This window comes from Parasteatoda tepidariorum, chromosome 6 (genome assembly GCF_982258835.1).
Source record: "Parasteatoda tepidariorum strain Cologne lab strain chromosome 6, Ptep-v5.0, whole genome shotgun sequence".
NCBI lineage: Eukaryota > Metazoa > Arthropoda > Arachnida > Araneae > Theridiidae > Parasteatoda > Parasteatoda tepidariorum.
Window position 1 is genome coordinate 98,775,634 of NC_141760.1, and position 16,230 is coordinate 98,791,863.

General features: G+C 30.5%; 1 protein-coding gene across 1 annotated transcript in view; it reads left to right on the plus strand.

Moving 5' to 3' along the window:
• The first annotated feature begins 1,520 nt into the window (after nt 1–1,520).
• LOC107441958 (alkaline phosphatase-like) overlaps nt 1,521–16,230 on the plus strand; it is a 91,614-nt gene continuing 76,904 nt past the window's right edge. Inside the window, exon 1 of the mRNA XM_043050591.3 lies at nt 1,521–1,753. Coding sequence (XP_042906525.2) covers nt 1,669–1,753 — 85 coding nt within the window. The 5' untranslated portion in view covers nt 1,521–1,668. The remainder of the gene's footprint in view (nt 1,754–16,230) is intronic.

The following is a 16,230-nucleotide window of genomic DNA, read 5'->3' on the forward strand; positions in this document are numbered from 1 at the left end:
TACCAACGTGCTTTGATAATGACTTTGGTAAAATTAACTATAAAATATGGTTCTATAATATATGATAAAATGTTATAAGTTTTCCCAAAATATGGTTATTTTATCTTGATACCTTAGAGTATGGCATAAAAAAATTTTTTGGTTTAATTTACTTTCAGGTTTTTGCTTACTAAACGTGTGTAAAAAGAACTATAATTTTGAAACCTGAATTTCCGGTTAATCGTTACTATACGAACGGAAAAATTACTAAATGAAAAGTTTAAATACCGTATATTTCCATAGTATTTTTTCGGGGTAACACATTATCTTAACTTTTTGCGGTTTAACTTGTTATTACTGTTTTATAAATTTATACACAATTGCTATATCCTATTTCATTTATCGTTTTCGTTATTTACTGCATCGTGTCATATTTCCTACGCACCTTTTTTACCTATCATGTGTAAACTTGATGTATTTATACCTTTCTATATCTAATTTTATGCACTCTTATATGTATCTATTTTTGCATGCAATATTTTATAAATTATATTATACTATGATAGTTTTGCAAAATGTAGATGCAATGTATTTTTTATAAGTTTCGATATATTGTGTAGTGCGTGCAATATGTCTTTTTTTGGAACTATTGTACTATTTTAAACATTATACTTATTTAAAATTCTCTTACTATTATTTAAAGTTCTCATTACCTTTTATGCATCAAATAAATAAATAAATTTCGCGAAATGATATGCTTTCCTCCTTCCTAATGCTCTTTTTGGCAGATTTTATCCCGATCTTTCATCCCTACTTAGTGACCCTATACATCACAATCTCATCAAGTTCATCAAAACAATAGGACTGTATTCATTAATATAAATAAAAGTGCAATTCTTTTACCTAGTGACTGGCGCAGTATACCCACTTCTGTCTGTTGTGCCAATAAACTTCAACTAACCAACCAGCCGTCCTAATGCTTAAAATTTTTATTGGAATTTGCAGTGTGACTTTAAAACAATGTTTGTAAAATATTAGAATTTTATTGCCAATACTTTTATGTTCTTAATTTTTTTTATGCTACTAATTAGTCTTATTTATGTTACAAATTAGTCAGAACATATATAGTTTAAACATTTAGAAATTTTGCCGTTCATACGGTAACTGTTTAAAGGAAGAAAAACAACTTTTCTTTCCATTTAAACTTTCGTGAAAGTAATTTTTATAACGTCAACCTTAAAAAGTCATACATCATACATTTGAACGAACAATAATGTGTAGGAAATCAAGTTCAATTGATCAAGCTTAAAGAAAGGCAACGGACAGTAAAATAAACAAACAAAACAAAAACACACCATATCAGTCACAGAATTAAATTTGACACAAACCTCAGTAAAAAGAAAGACGAGAAAGGAAAAGAAAGAAAAGTTTAACAAGGAAAAGAAAACTAGATCTGAACGGGCTAAAGTACCTATCCAGTTTTAAAACTTGAAAAATCGATTTTGCAACAGCTGATAATACTCTTGAAAATCCCAATAGATGGCGTTACTGATTGTTTCTTCGCTCTTCAGAAATGAGGATTCACCAGGATGGATGGGGTAAAGATCAGAAGAAGCGCAAGAGGAATTTGTGCCGAATGTGCTGCACAGAAGATCTCGATTCGGATTTGGAGAAGAAAGATGCCAAGTGATGATGCTTACCTACAGAACCACGTGGCGCGCTTATTTCTTGGCGATATTTGTCTTCGCTTTTGTTGTCTGCTGTTACGCGCAGGGTGAGTTTTTAAGCGATGGTAATTTATTATTTTCAAAAGTTTGGCCACATTTGAATGCGTAAATGTAGGATAGAGAAAAATTACTTCCAAAAAAGATTGGGATTTTATTTCTTTAGTTGAATTTTACAAAAAATTTGTATAAAATAAAAATAATTTAGAAGATAATAATGAAAAAATAAAAATAACGGTAAAATTTTATTTAATGTCTTACAAATGTGATAGATTTTTATTATACATAGTTTATGACATAAATATCTGAAAAGAAATATTTCACATTTTAGAAAATAGATGAAATTAATTTACAGGAATAAATAAATAAATTTAAATTTGATTTGTTTTCTTTTTAATAAAACAAAAAATCTCTTTTCTGGTATCTAGGTTGAAAACAATTGATAAAAGGAAACATTATGATCCAGATATACAATATAATTTTGTTCCAGATAAGTACTTTAACAGATTCACAAGAAATATTATGAATTTAAAGGAATTATTCTCTTAAGACAGAAAGAATATATGTTATTAAATGTTTATATTCTATATATATAACATTGTTCTTACAATAAGAACCATCAGGATATAAGGATGACGAATTAGTGAATAATATATTTGTATCTATCTATATATAAATATATATATATATATATATATATATATATATATATATATATATATATATATATATATATATATATATATATATATATATATATATATATATATATATATATATATATATATATATATATATATATATATATATATATATATATATATATATGTGTGTGTGTGTGTGTGTGTTATGAGATGAGAATGATAATGAGAGTACACTATAAAAGTGCTTGAGACGATCGTTACTACCATAAGTTTTAATAAGGTTACATTTGAAGGGTTACTATCAGTTCAAGTACGTTATTGCAATGAAGTTGCTTTATTTCTGTAATACCGTCCTTTATAGTTATGAAGATGCTTTATTACACAAAGGTAAGGTCTTTATTCCTTACATAATTCAAAAGTTATGCAATGTTTTGGACGGAATCGTAATGGCTGCCATAGACAGTAATATTAGGAAGTCAACACATGGAAGCAAAACTTAAATGAAGCTTTACAATATACTGTCGTTTAAGTAGTTTTTTGAATAGTTTTTTTTTTAACTTGTACTCTAGAAGTGGTACATTGTGAAAAATATTAAATTCCATGGAATGTAGCACTTCAATCACTTTTAATACTATTTAAAGAAAACATGGTGATTTTTTAAAATTGTTTATTTAATTTTAAGCGATTGTTTATTTATTTGTAATAAGAAGACGTGCCACACACGTCAAGATTATTTTGTAACATAATCACCAATGGCGATTACTGACTGCGATAACTGCCTGCACACGTCTGCAGGCAGTTATCGCAGAAATGGTACAAATTGTTCTGAATTCTATAAGGTATCGAACACTAAACGCCTTGTTGGTAGCGCATCTGTATTTTTCTAAATATATATAGCGCATTTTTGCTAGCAAAGGAGTGAATATGTGGCATGATATTCGGGTGTAAAATTAAGCGAAAGTCGTGTCCGTGTAATAATAACACTTATTAAGTGAATATGAACATTGTTTTTATTTTTCAGGAATTTCACGACATTTAAGTGCTGATTTCGTTTGTTAATTAACTGATGTTCTCCTGTCATACTAATTGCAACATCACTTTCCAATGAATGACTTTGATAGTTTGGTTGACAAAAATATTCAATTAAGATGTTTTTACTTTAGACAAAATATTTAATTTTTACAAATTTAAGTTATATTAAATTAAGTTAAAGTAATTTAAGTATGTGGTAGCCTAAGTAAAAAATGAAATATTTACAGCATGCCTAATAAGTTACAATGCTGTTTGAAATGAAGAATTGCAAAAAGTGTGGTTAAAAGTATTATGATTTTATTTATAGCGAAAATGATGACATTATTTTCATAAATATAATTGCAGGGTGGTTAATATGATTCCTGACAGTAGCACCTAAAGCTTATATGCTAAAAATTAAAGTAATTTCTTTAATTAAACTCTGTGGGACTGTTTCATTTAAAATTCTTAAACTTGCATTTTTACGGACGCTTAGAATTTGAAGTGGTTAACTTTACACTCACTTTGTACCTCTAAAATTTCTGCACTCAACAATGTGAGTGAAAGAGTGATATGCATTGTGGGCGTGAGGGCTATGTTTTCGGCTATACCTCATATAACACTAGGCTGGTAATAGTAGTAATTTATTTACGTCACTCTACAGATGATGCACAATGGTCTGCACGACGGTCTGGGAATTATCCCAGAGGATGATTTCGAAGAAATGCCATCACAATTTTGATCCTCTGCAGATAAGATGGCCCACCCGCTTTGATAAGCTGATGACCTGCGAACGAAGTCCAGCATTTAACGGTAGAACCTATAAGCAAGGTCAGATACTGAGCAAACTATGTCCCTTCGCAAACTGATCACTGCAGTCCTGATCACTGCAGTCCACCAGTAAGACGTAACTTCAGGTATTTACTGGTAGTCGAGTCATTCGATTAGTCTACTAAGGAACAAAACTGGGTTAAAATTGATTTATATAGGTTGAATTTCTGAAAACTCAGTAGAAATTAAAATAAGTTAAATTGATGCAACTATGACAAAATCGAAAAAACTATGTTAAAATTGAAATATCTGCTTTAAAACCAGTCCAACAATGTTTAAAGGAGAACTTGATTGAATTATAATAACTATTGTTATTAAAGTAAATAATTAATTTTGGTTAGGTCTGCCTGCAAGTAAAGTATTTTAAATCAGAAAATAACTGTTAAAGCACTGTAAAAAAACAGAGCAAAAATATCTCCAAATACCTCCCAAACAAGTAAGAGTCAAATTTGAACACAATTTATTTAAAACTAAAACAGAAACTATTTATTTTTAGGCGAAATCATTTTCTGAAAAAAGGATTTGAAGGGATAAATGTAAGAGAGGTTATCGGCAAGATTCGAACTAAGCACCCCCGGGTTTGTAGAACGATGCTCTTTCCACCATAGTCATACATTGCGCATGCGTGTCCAGAGTGATTTAGGAAGCTTCATATACTGGCAATTGCAGTGGAACATCATAATATAGAAATTTACAGTTTCAATGGTGGAAAGGGTTGCAATTTGCAAAATATTGACCCAATAGCTTAGCCAGAAGATAGGTAATATTAGTTTTGTCTCCTGCTCAGTTTCACCAACTAAGATATATTTTATTCATTTCCCATAGAAACTTTTAAGGGAGTAGAATGTGATCATGATGTGTCACTGAAGCGGCCCTATATAAAGCTTTCTAACTCTCCCTGGACTGGGGTATACAACTAAGGTGGCTAGAGAAGCCTACTACACATGAAGGTTCCATGTTTAAATCCTTCAAGAAACTGACAATCATATCTCTCACTCATATCTTTTCAGATTATGCATTATGCTCAAAAATGAATATGAAACTAAACTCAGCGACGCGGCAGCCCATAGAGGGCCAAGGCCTACTATGCCCATCTCAGTTTTCTTGACCTTGAGCTCTGAGGTGCAGGAGCAGATGTTCCGGTCAGGTGCTCAGTCGAACGTGGAACCCCCAGTGTTTAGTTCCCAAGCATGCTTGGTACTCATTTATCGACCCACTGAAGGGATGAAAGGCTGAGTCAACCTTGCCTGGCCCGAGGATTGAACCAGGGACCTGTGGCACGACAGCGCGAAGTGCTACCGCTCAGCCACCGGGCGTCCAAAAGAAATGAATATATGCTGTTCAAATTTTGAATGGGTTTCCAAATCCGATTATTATTTCTTTTGGAGCTATTTTGACAGATTTTTGCTCAATGTTTTTACAGTGCTATAACTGTGACTTCCCGACTTAATGCATTGTACTTGCAGACACACCTTACCAAAATTAATATCTACTTTAAAGAGATAAGGTTTCATAATTCGGTTTATTTCTAATTTTAACTTTGTATGCCTAATTTTAAGGTAGTTTTTAACTTTTAACCAAATTCTTTCGACTTTTGGAGAGTTTTTACTAATTTTAACAAAATTATCTGAAATTCAACCTATTTTTAATTAACCTAAAATTTAACATAGTTTTGTTCCTTAGTGGACGAATAGTATCATACGGGTCTCGAAAAATCACCGAATTCATGCATCAATGCGGGTGGGTGACCACTTTGAAGGGACTGTTACTTACTATCAGTCCTCATTAAGCTGCTCTACAGTAAAGTGCTCGACCTCGAGCGCAGGTTGTTTAGCTACAAAAGGGGAAGTGCCATCTAATCTGCGGAAGATTAAAATTGTGATGGCATGTCTTCGGATCATCATCAGATGTGTTTCCCAGACCGTCGCGAACAGGCCGTTGTGCATCTCTAGAGCAACGTAAACGAAATACTACTGCTGCTTCATACTTTTATGTCAATTGAAAATTTATGTAAGAAATATAAGGCGTTTTGGTTCATAAAAGCCGTACGTAGTGCTACTACTAACCTAATTTAAGATACTATATAGCCGAAAATATGGGTGAAAACTATTGTATAAACTAATGGTCACTACCGGTAAAAAGTCAACAAACATTAATGAATATAAATAAAAAAACTGTCTGCTTGCGATCGCCATTTTCTTGTCGAAGAACTATTGTCTAATGGTCTAAAACTATTGTCTAAACTAACGTTCACTACTGGTCAAAAGCTGACGAAAAATAAAGAATAGAGTTAAAAAAATTGTTTGCTAACGATCGTCATTTTTTTGTTTAAAATAAATTTTATACGTGTTTTATTATTATTTTTTTTTATAAATTTTAAACTATCATAAATATTTTGAAATGTAAAAAAAGTTGTTGTATAGTTTTATTTGGTGTAGAGGTAAACTAAATCCATTTCTAAGTACAGAACTCTAGTTATCGAGCAAAAAACTGCAAAAAATTGACGAAATAACAATTGTTTAAAAGAATAAGTGCGAATCTATTACTGAAAATATGTTTTTAGTTAAACGAAATATTTTTGAGATGAGGACATTCAGTTGAAGTTATTTCAGCATTAAAAATGGTGGCAATTAAACAGCAAAATTTTTTCACAGTGTATAATATTCCGAAAATTACTTTATCTTAAGTTTTTTACTTAAAGTGTTTCAACAGTTTGGAAATGAACAGTTTATGTCATCATATTTTGAGAAATTTCTCAAATGATATGTTTTACATCAAACATCAACAATTTTTTTAATCGTTTGAAATGTTTACTTCTTGAAAAAATTGCCAATGTTAAAAATACCACAACTGGCCCATGGTCAGTAGCAATATTTCCTAATTTTACTCAATAATTTGTAAAACAGTTTTTACATAATTGAGTTTCCTTCAAGGGATCCAATACACGGAAATAAGCAAGCCTTTTTTTAAGCCTTAAAAAAATAGAAAAAACTATTAAATTATGATTTACAAAAACTTTTAACCAGATATAGCAAAAGTTCTAAAAATAAATTAAACTATGGATATTTTTATTCCATGTAAGCAAATAAACTAATATCAACAATAATAAACAAACTAAATTTAATAAATTAATTTATTCCAATATAATCATTTTATCAAATTTGAATTTATTCAATTTATATAAAAACAATATTGAGACATAATTTTTTCAGTTGTAACAAAAACATGAGACAACATTTCTTTAGTAGTTTTATTTTTTTAAAAAAATGACTCAGAAAATTTCAGAGCATTTTTTTAAACTTTTCATATGGCAAAACACTATAAAAAATTCTAAACAATGCATGCATTTAAAATAGCAAAGTATTTATATTTAGCAAAACATTCTCTTCTATTAATTTCTATTTGGAAATAGCAAAATATTTCTATTTAAACATCAAACAGCATTTCAACTGAAAGAAATTATTTGCGTTCCTTTAATGTTTTTTTTTGTACTTACAATGACAGAGTATCTTCCACATTATTTTTAACCTTTCATAATAGACTAAAAAATAAAAAAGGTCACTTAATTGGATTAGTAGAAATAATGCTGGATAATGACGAAAAAACGTCAAGTAATGAAATTATGCGATTTATATTTATAAGTAATTCAAAACTACACATTTGTCTGTCTTAAATTTTTTAAAGTTTATTTTGCTGCTGATTAAATTAATAAAAACCGGATTCGGAAGATGTAATTTTTTTTGAAGAAAAATTGCTCCACAAAAGTTATTTATCAAAAAGAATACTAATACTAAATAATACTAAATAATAAGAATACTATATATAATACTAAACTATCTTTCAAAAAAGACTGATTGCCGAGTTGTATTGAAATAATTTTATCAGAAAAAAGTGAATAAATAATCAGACGTTACATTTTGAATTCTGTTTGGAGGACGATTTTCGAAGACATTTCGAAAGATTCTGCCGAACAGAATACGTATCCACCATCACTTTATTAGTGAACATTTGATTAAAGTTACAAAATCATAATACAATCATTTAGAATTTTTACCCCCTGCCCCAATTAATTGAGTTCTGTCAGAAGGTCAAAGGTCTTTAATAATATGAAATGTTCTTAACAGTTATAGCATGCAGACATAGCAGATATAGGGCAGTGATTACTATAATAACTTAACAAAGACATTCCATCACGCTCGTGAGTTTGGGAGTTCGAATCCAGCCGGCCAAAGTAAATGGTGACTGGTGCACGTTAAATCTGTCGGATGACAAAGTCCTCCATGCTCCCATATCAAATTATACCCCTGGCGCACTGTAGTAGAGATTGATCGCTCTATGGTTCAGGTAAAAATTACAATCTGTGGAGGAATGAATGGATGTATGAATAAATCCGTCCTATAAACGCGTGTAATGCGAGGGTGTTTCAAAAGTCAAATTGTTGGCTATAGATGGCGCCACTGGAAAACAAGAACAATCGTACCCCCAGGCACGCAATGGCCTATTACAACAACAACAACAAAAGAATCCAAAAACAAATATATATAAAAAAGTAAATATAATTTTTTTAAAAGCTTTTTAAACTTTTTAAGTTTTTTTTAAAGAAACTGGACATCAATTTTAATTTTCGAAAACTAATTATTGATTCTGAAAAAAATAAGTCATTTCTTTTCAAAACTTTTTATTTGCTTTTAATATGTCTAAGAGTGCAGTGACCTCTTAAAGCAAAAGATTAAAAAAGATATTACTGATAGAAACTACAACAAAATAACGCATCAACTGTATTGATTTATTTCAAAAACTTTCATGAACTCGATAAGTTTTTTAAGAAATTAGAGAACACACCAGCTAAAATAGGTTTATATAAAAGTCACAATAATATTGATTTCGGATGAAATCTTTTTGGCAATGAAATAAAGACCGTTGGCTATCAAATTCCTTCTATTCACATGATCTTTTAAAGAAAAAGAAATATATATCTTCTTACATCATAAATAGTATTTTGTGTTGATTTTGTTCTTAACAACAATGACAATTGGGCTATTATTTCGTGAGGATTCGTTTTGATAGATTTTCAATGCAATATAAAGGCTGAAGAGAGTGAAATAAATTTTTTTCTTCAGAAAATGTTCCGCAAATAAATGTTGTTTGTATTACAAATTAAGAAGTTCTTCATTAGTACTGTACATAACAGCTATTTAAACCCTACACTGAGAAAATAAGTATGGGTAAAACTACCAGATTTTGGTAAAATTGATCGTATTACTGGTTCTTTGAGAACACCAAAAAGCTCAGTAAATGTTACCAACTCGCTTTGATATTAATAATAAAATTTGGTTTTATAATATGTGATAAAATTTGATGAATGTGGCAAAATGTGAAAATTTTATAATAATACCATAAGCACGATATAAAAACATTTATATTTTGCATTTTTTACTTTGTGTATGGTAATAACAATTATAAATTTGGAAACCAGAATTTCCATTAAACTGTTTCCATACGAATGGTAAAATTATCAAATGATTTGTTTAAATATCGTATATTTTGGTTTTATTAACCACAATTATGTTTTTTTTTAACCAGAAATGTCATTACCTTGAAAGAATATTAATTTTACCATAGTTTTTTTCCTTCTTCTTTGGAGATAACTAATTCATTTTAGTTCGTTTAATTCTTTTGTGTGCACGATACTGTAAGGCATTAACATTTGAAAAATTAGCAATAGATTAACAAACATAAGTAGATAAAAAAAGATGAGTTCACTTATTTCAGAAGCAATATTTTCTGTTTACACGCTGAAAGTGAATGGTTTGTCAAAAATGTCAGCAAAATAGCTCTGAAACATAGTAAAGTTCGAAATTCCAATGTACTCATTCTTGAGTATAGGGACACACTCTAAACAGCATATACTTTTTTAAAAATTCAACTCAAAAATGACAAATTACTCATTCTGTGTAATTCATTTTTAAACGAGTGGGAGCATAGTCTTAAAAACGAGTACAATCAAATTCGATTACATTTCTGTTGGTGCTATTTTCACTCATTTTTGCTTAACACTTTTGCTGCCAATCCCGCGCCAGGGCGTGACGAAATTCCTACTAGTAGTTTGTGTCTAAAAAAACAGATCAAGTGGTAGCAAGGTGTATATTAACGTCCAACTATTTTTCAGAAAATACGATATTTTCTCACCAAAATAACGCATTGTTTATTGAAATAAAGTTATTGTGAATTTTAAAAACTAAAGTAGTTGTTTAAGAAATAAAAGTTAACTTTAATTTTATTTTTATCGATTACCACTTTTCAATGAAAAACACAGCATAATCAAATGTTCTCGGCTGGCAGTGAACTTGTTAATAGCTCTGTAAAATTCCTATTCCGTGCTTGCAAGCTACTCCATTTTGGTAACCCGATAACCTGCACACGAGGTTAAACTTTTTGCGGTAGAAACGTTTAACGAGGACCGATACCGCCCACTCTTGATCTCTACGCAGTAGGATTAAAGTGGTCGCACACCTGCTTCCTGCCAGTGATACTTTGGATTTCAGACCCCCGAAATATAGAAGGGGGCCGCAATCTGAGAAATATGGTCCCAATAGTTTTGTCAGGATAGCGATCCAAAGTTTGGACCCCTTAATGTTAATTTTACTTTTTCGTTATATCTCAATAACTTTTTAATAGTAACGAAAAATAACAGCACACAATTATAAAATTCATTTATTCAAAGATAGCGAAAAATAACCTTTATTAAACAATTATTATTTTTTATTATTTTATTTAACATTGGTAGAAAAAAATTTAAATTGTTAGGTATAAAATCTTTCTACATCATTTTAAAGAATATAATGTTACATGGCAAAATACAAAGTTTGAGCAAAATCGGTCGAATAGTTCTTGAGAAATTTAATTTCAAAAAAGTAAGATATTTAAAACAGCTCATCTGAAATTCCGGTTTTAAAAATTATAGTTCTTCCACATATAACTGAAAAGTAAATTAATTTTAATAAATGTTTTTTAAACAAAGCTCTCAGGTTAGATAAAATTGCCAAAATTTACCTCTTTACCCAAATTGTATCAAGTATTATAAAACTATATTTTATTGCTAATTTAACCGAAGAGCTTTGGGAAAAGTACCGAGCATTTTAATGTTCCCATAGAGTCAAAAATGCGGTAAATTTTACCATTACGGAACTTTTTTTCTCTCTCTGAAGAAGTTTCTTTTCTCGATCAACCCAGTAACATTAAAAAATCAATTGTGTTCACTATCGATTACGATAAAAACAATATAATAAACGATTAAAAACGGGCACCTAAATTTTGATTTCAAATCAAATTTTCATTAATAATTTAGGGAGATCTATCAAAGTAGGGGGGGGGGAGATTTCCTTGGTTTGTTAAAATTTGGTTTAAAGCCTGTAAAGAAAAGATTTTGAAAAACACTCTTATGTCCTATCTCAAAGCAATGCATGAAAATGAATATTATTTTTATCAGCAAAATGGTAATCCTAAGCATACTGCGAACATTTCCCATAATCGGCACTGCAACAATCCGGTTGAGATTATTCTCGATTTCAGAAAGTTTTCTCAGACTTGTTTATTAAAGACAACTTCAATCCCGATATCTCGAAGTCACAAGTTTTGATGGTTTTCTATTGATGGACCAACATAAATCTTGATGGTAGCCATCACTAATTCCATCATGAACCAGTATATTTTTGATGGGAAACCAACATAAGAAACCATCACACCAATGAAGGAATTCGGATTGATTTATGATGGTCAAACAAAAGAATAGCAATTTGTTTTGATGGTTTGTTCGTGTTAAACCATTCGAAATTCCTTTCATAGTTTCTTAGAAATCAAATGTTGGAACGATCATGAACAGCCATCATAGCAATATAGGAAATCGGACTGGTTTATGATGGTCCAACAAAAGAATAGCAATTTGTTTTGATGGTTTGTTCGTGTTAAACCATTCGAAATTCCTATAATAGTTTCTTAGAAATCAAATGTTCGAACGATCATGAACAGCTATCATGGCAATATAGGAAATCGGACTGGTTTATGATGGTCCAACAAAAGAATAGCAATTTGTTTTGACGGTTTGTTCGTTTTAAACCATTCGAAATTCCTTTCATAGTTTCTTAGATATCAAACGTTGGAACGATCATGAACAGCCATCATGGCAATATAGGAATTCGGACTGATTTATGATGGTCCAACAAAAGAATAGCAATTTGTTTTGACGGTTTGTTCATGTTAAACCATTCGGAATTCCTTTCATAGTTTCTTAGAAATCAAATGTTGGAACGATCATGAACAGCCATCATGGCAATGTAGGAATTCGGACTGATTTATGATGGGCCAACAAAAGAATAGCAATTTGTTTTGACGGTTTGTTCGCGTTAAACCATTCGAAATTCCTTTCATAGTTTCTTAGAAATCAAATGTTGGAACGATCATGAACAGCCATCATGGCAATGTAGGAACTCGGACTGATTTATGATGGGCCAACAAAAGAATAGCAATTTCTTTTGACGGTTTGTTAGTGTTAACCATTCGAAATTCCTTTCATAGTTTCTTAGATATCAAATGTTGGAACGATCATGAACAGCCATCATGGCAATATAGGAATTCGGACTGATTTATGATGGTCCAACCAAAGAATAGCAATTTGTTTTGACGGTTTGTTCATGTTAAACCATTCGGAATTCCTTTCATAGTTTCTTAGAAATCAAATGTTGGAACGATCATGAACAGCCATCATGGCAATGTAGGAACTCGGACTGATTTATGATGGGCCAACAAAAGAATAGCAATTTGTTTTGACGGTTTGTTAGTGTTAAACCATTCGAAATTCCTTTCATAGTTTCTTAGATATCAAATGTTGGAACGATCATGAACAGCCATCATGGCAATATAGGAATTCGGACTGATTTATGATGGTCCAACCAAAGAATAGCAATTTGTTTTGACGGTTTGTTCATGTTAAACCATTCGGAATTCCTTTCATAGTTTCTTAGAAATCAAATGTTGGAACGATCATGAACAGCCATCATGGCAATGTAGGAATTCGGACTGATTTATGATGGGCCAACAAAAGAATAGCAATTTGTTTTGACGGTTTGTTAGTGTTAAACCATTCGAAATTCCTTTCATAGTTTCTTAGATATCAAATGTTGGAACGATCATGAACAGCCATCATGGCAATATAGGAATTCGGACTGATTTATGATGGTCCAACCAAAGAATAGCAATTTGTTTTGACGGTTTGTTCATGTTAAACCATTCGAAATTCCTTTCATAGTTTCTTAGAAATCAAATGTTGGAACGATCATGAACAGCCATCATGGCAATGTAGGAATTCGGACTGATTTATGATGGGCCAACAAAAGAATAGCAATTTGTTTTGACGGTTTGTTCGCGTTAAACCATTCGAAATTCCTTTCATAGTTTCTTAGAAATCAAATGTTGGAACGATCATGAACAGCCATCATGGCAATGTAGGAACTCGGACTGATTTATGATGGGCCAACAAAAGAATAGCAATTTGTTTTGACGGTTTGTTAGTGTTAAACCATTCGAAATTCCTATCATAGTTTCTTAGATATTAAATGTTGGAACGATCATGAACAGCCATCATAGCAATATATGGAAATCGGACTGATTTATGATGGGACAACAAAAGAATAAAATGATATAAGAAAACATTGCATATTTAACTAATTTAAAAAAAACATTTCGTTTAAGACATACATAAAAATGTTTAATCTATGTTTCATGATCCGATCTCTTGATGCTTTATAGTATTAAAGTGGAATTTTCCATCATGGAATGCTGGAAGTTTGCTGGTATATGAAAAACCATGAACGCGTAATGGAAAATGTTGGATGATGGTAACCATCAAATAATGTTGGACCATCATGATTCGTGCTGAAACCAACATAAACCATCAAAATGTTTTGATGAGATCATCAGGAATTCTGACTTGGTATGCAAGCTGAGTTCGAACCTACGTGAACTAGCTTAGTTAAATTTAACATTGTTTCAAGCTTGCATGGTTTATTTTCTAATCATCTATAAACCTTGTTTGGATTTGTGGTTAAGGTTGCTATTGAGAATCACTTAATATCAACTTTACGCTGCTATTTGAGGCTAAAAACAAAAAATTAGTATTTTTAATCCAGCTATACGTAATGAGCAGATTCTCATTAAGCAGATACATAATTCTCTAAGAATAAACTTTTTTGCAGAGACATTTTCGTATACAGATTCAAAGAAAGAAAAAAAAACTTGACTGGGAAGTAAAGGCGGCAGGTGTGCACTGGTGATTTCTACCGTAATGCTACCGTCACATTGCTCTTGAAATTGTGGGGCCTTAATCTCTGCGAATCCCTTCGCCTATTGTGGTTTATTTTTTTTTACCTCAAATAACAGCCTATAAAACATTAAATGTAAAATGCTATATTTATTTAAAACAAAAGTAGTGTTTAAATCTTATAATCTAGCTGACAACATTACAATGGTTTAATGAGCCCAAAATGCTTATAAACTATATAAAATGCAATATAGTTAATGATGAAATCTTTATTTAATTTGATGGTTTTCTAGGATTTTAGAAATAAAATAACACATAAGAGAATGAATAAATAATATTTAAACCCCTTCCCACAATAGAAGAGTTGAAATATTTCGTCTAGTTATGGATGGAAGTATAAAAATTAAATAGAAAAGCCTCACAAAATACATAGTTGTTTACTTAAAAATCGAAAAAAATGAAATACCTTTGTACTTAATTTTAAACATTGCTTGAATTTCTTTTATCCTTTTGCGGATCTAAATGAGTTTTCTACAAATGATTCACGAAAATGTTCATTATTTTGAATGAATTAAAAAGATCTATTTAAATTTTAGATAGAAAAATACCAAATTTCTTAGAATATATTTTTTTTAAAGTTCAAAGCTTTCATATTAAAAACGTGTTTTAGCTATTTATATTTCTTTTTTTTTTGAAAAAAAAAACCCTATTCAAATTTGCTCAAAACCTAAATTAAAATTACCATTTTATAAAAAAGTACTATTTGAATTTAATGTCTGGCAATATTATATTCTACGCCACTGTGTATGTTCAACTAAGCAGCAATGGTTTATTCTAGTCTCTTTAATAAAATCTTAGTTTCCAGTTTCCTTAATAAAGTCCCTTAGTAAATATTTCCTTGTCTAATATTGATTGATTTCCCTCTTCTATTTTAATTCAATTTAATATTTAACACGGATCGATGGAAAGGTTCTTAATCTAATGAGTAGATGGCGCTAGAATCGAATGTGAATTCCGCATGTTTTCAAACAATATTTATTCAATTTCGATGAAATTCAAAAAGCATGAAACGAAAAATGTGTATCTATATAGAAGTAAAACAAACGAATTTGATGTAGGAACTGTGCAAAACGAAAACAATGTAACTGGTTTGAATGTAAATCTATTTTTAAGTAAATAAGCTGATCTTGATTGATATTTTAATCAAATAAAAATAACATTGAGATTTGAAAACAATATTTTCCGAATTCATGAATTCGAAGCGGAACGCAATTGTAGATTATGTGATTTATAGCCTAAGGCAAGATTAGGCGGAATAAGAAAATATTTGTTTCAAAGCAATATTATTAATATTTTATTTTTATTTTTTTCTAATAGGAAATATATAAGTGAATAGGGTTGATTGAATGTGGAGTTTAATGGTACTTTAATTCAGGAACCTTATTTGAATGTTGATACAAATGCATAATGAGGTTCATTGGTAAAAATACAGGGAGAGTATTTTAAAATAATTTGTGGTAGAAATGCAGGATTAGGTTAACTAGTAAAAATGCAAGAAGCACATTTGAAAGAAGTTTATAATAAGTACAAATGCATAATAAAGTTTAATGGTACAAATGTAGGATGAGGTTGGGTGGTGTAAATGCAGGAAGCGTATTTGAGAGTAGTTAATGGTGAAAATGTAGAATGAGGCTTAATCGCACAAACGCGGGAAGCTTATTTAATT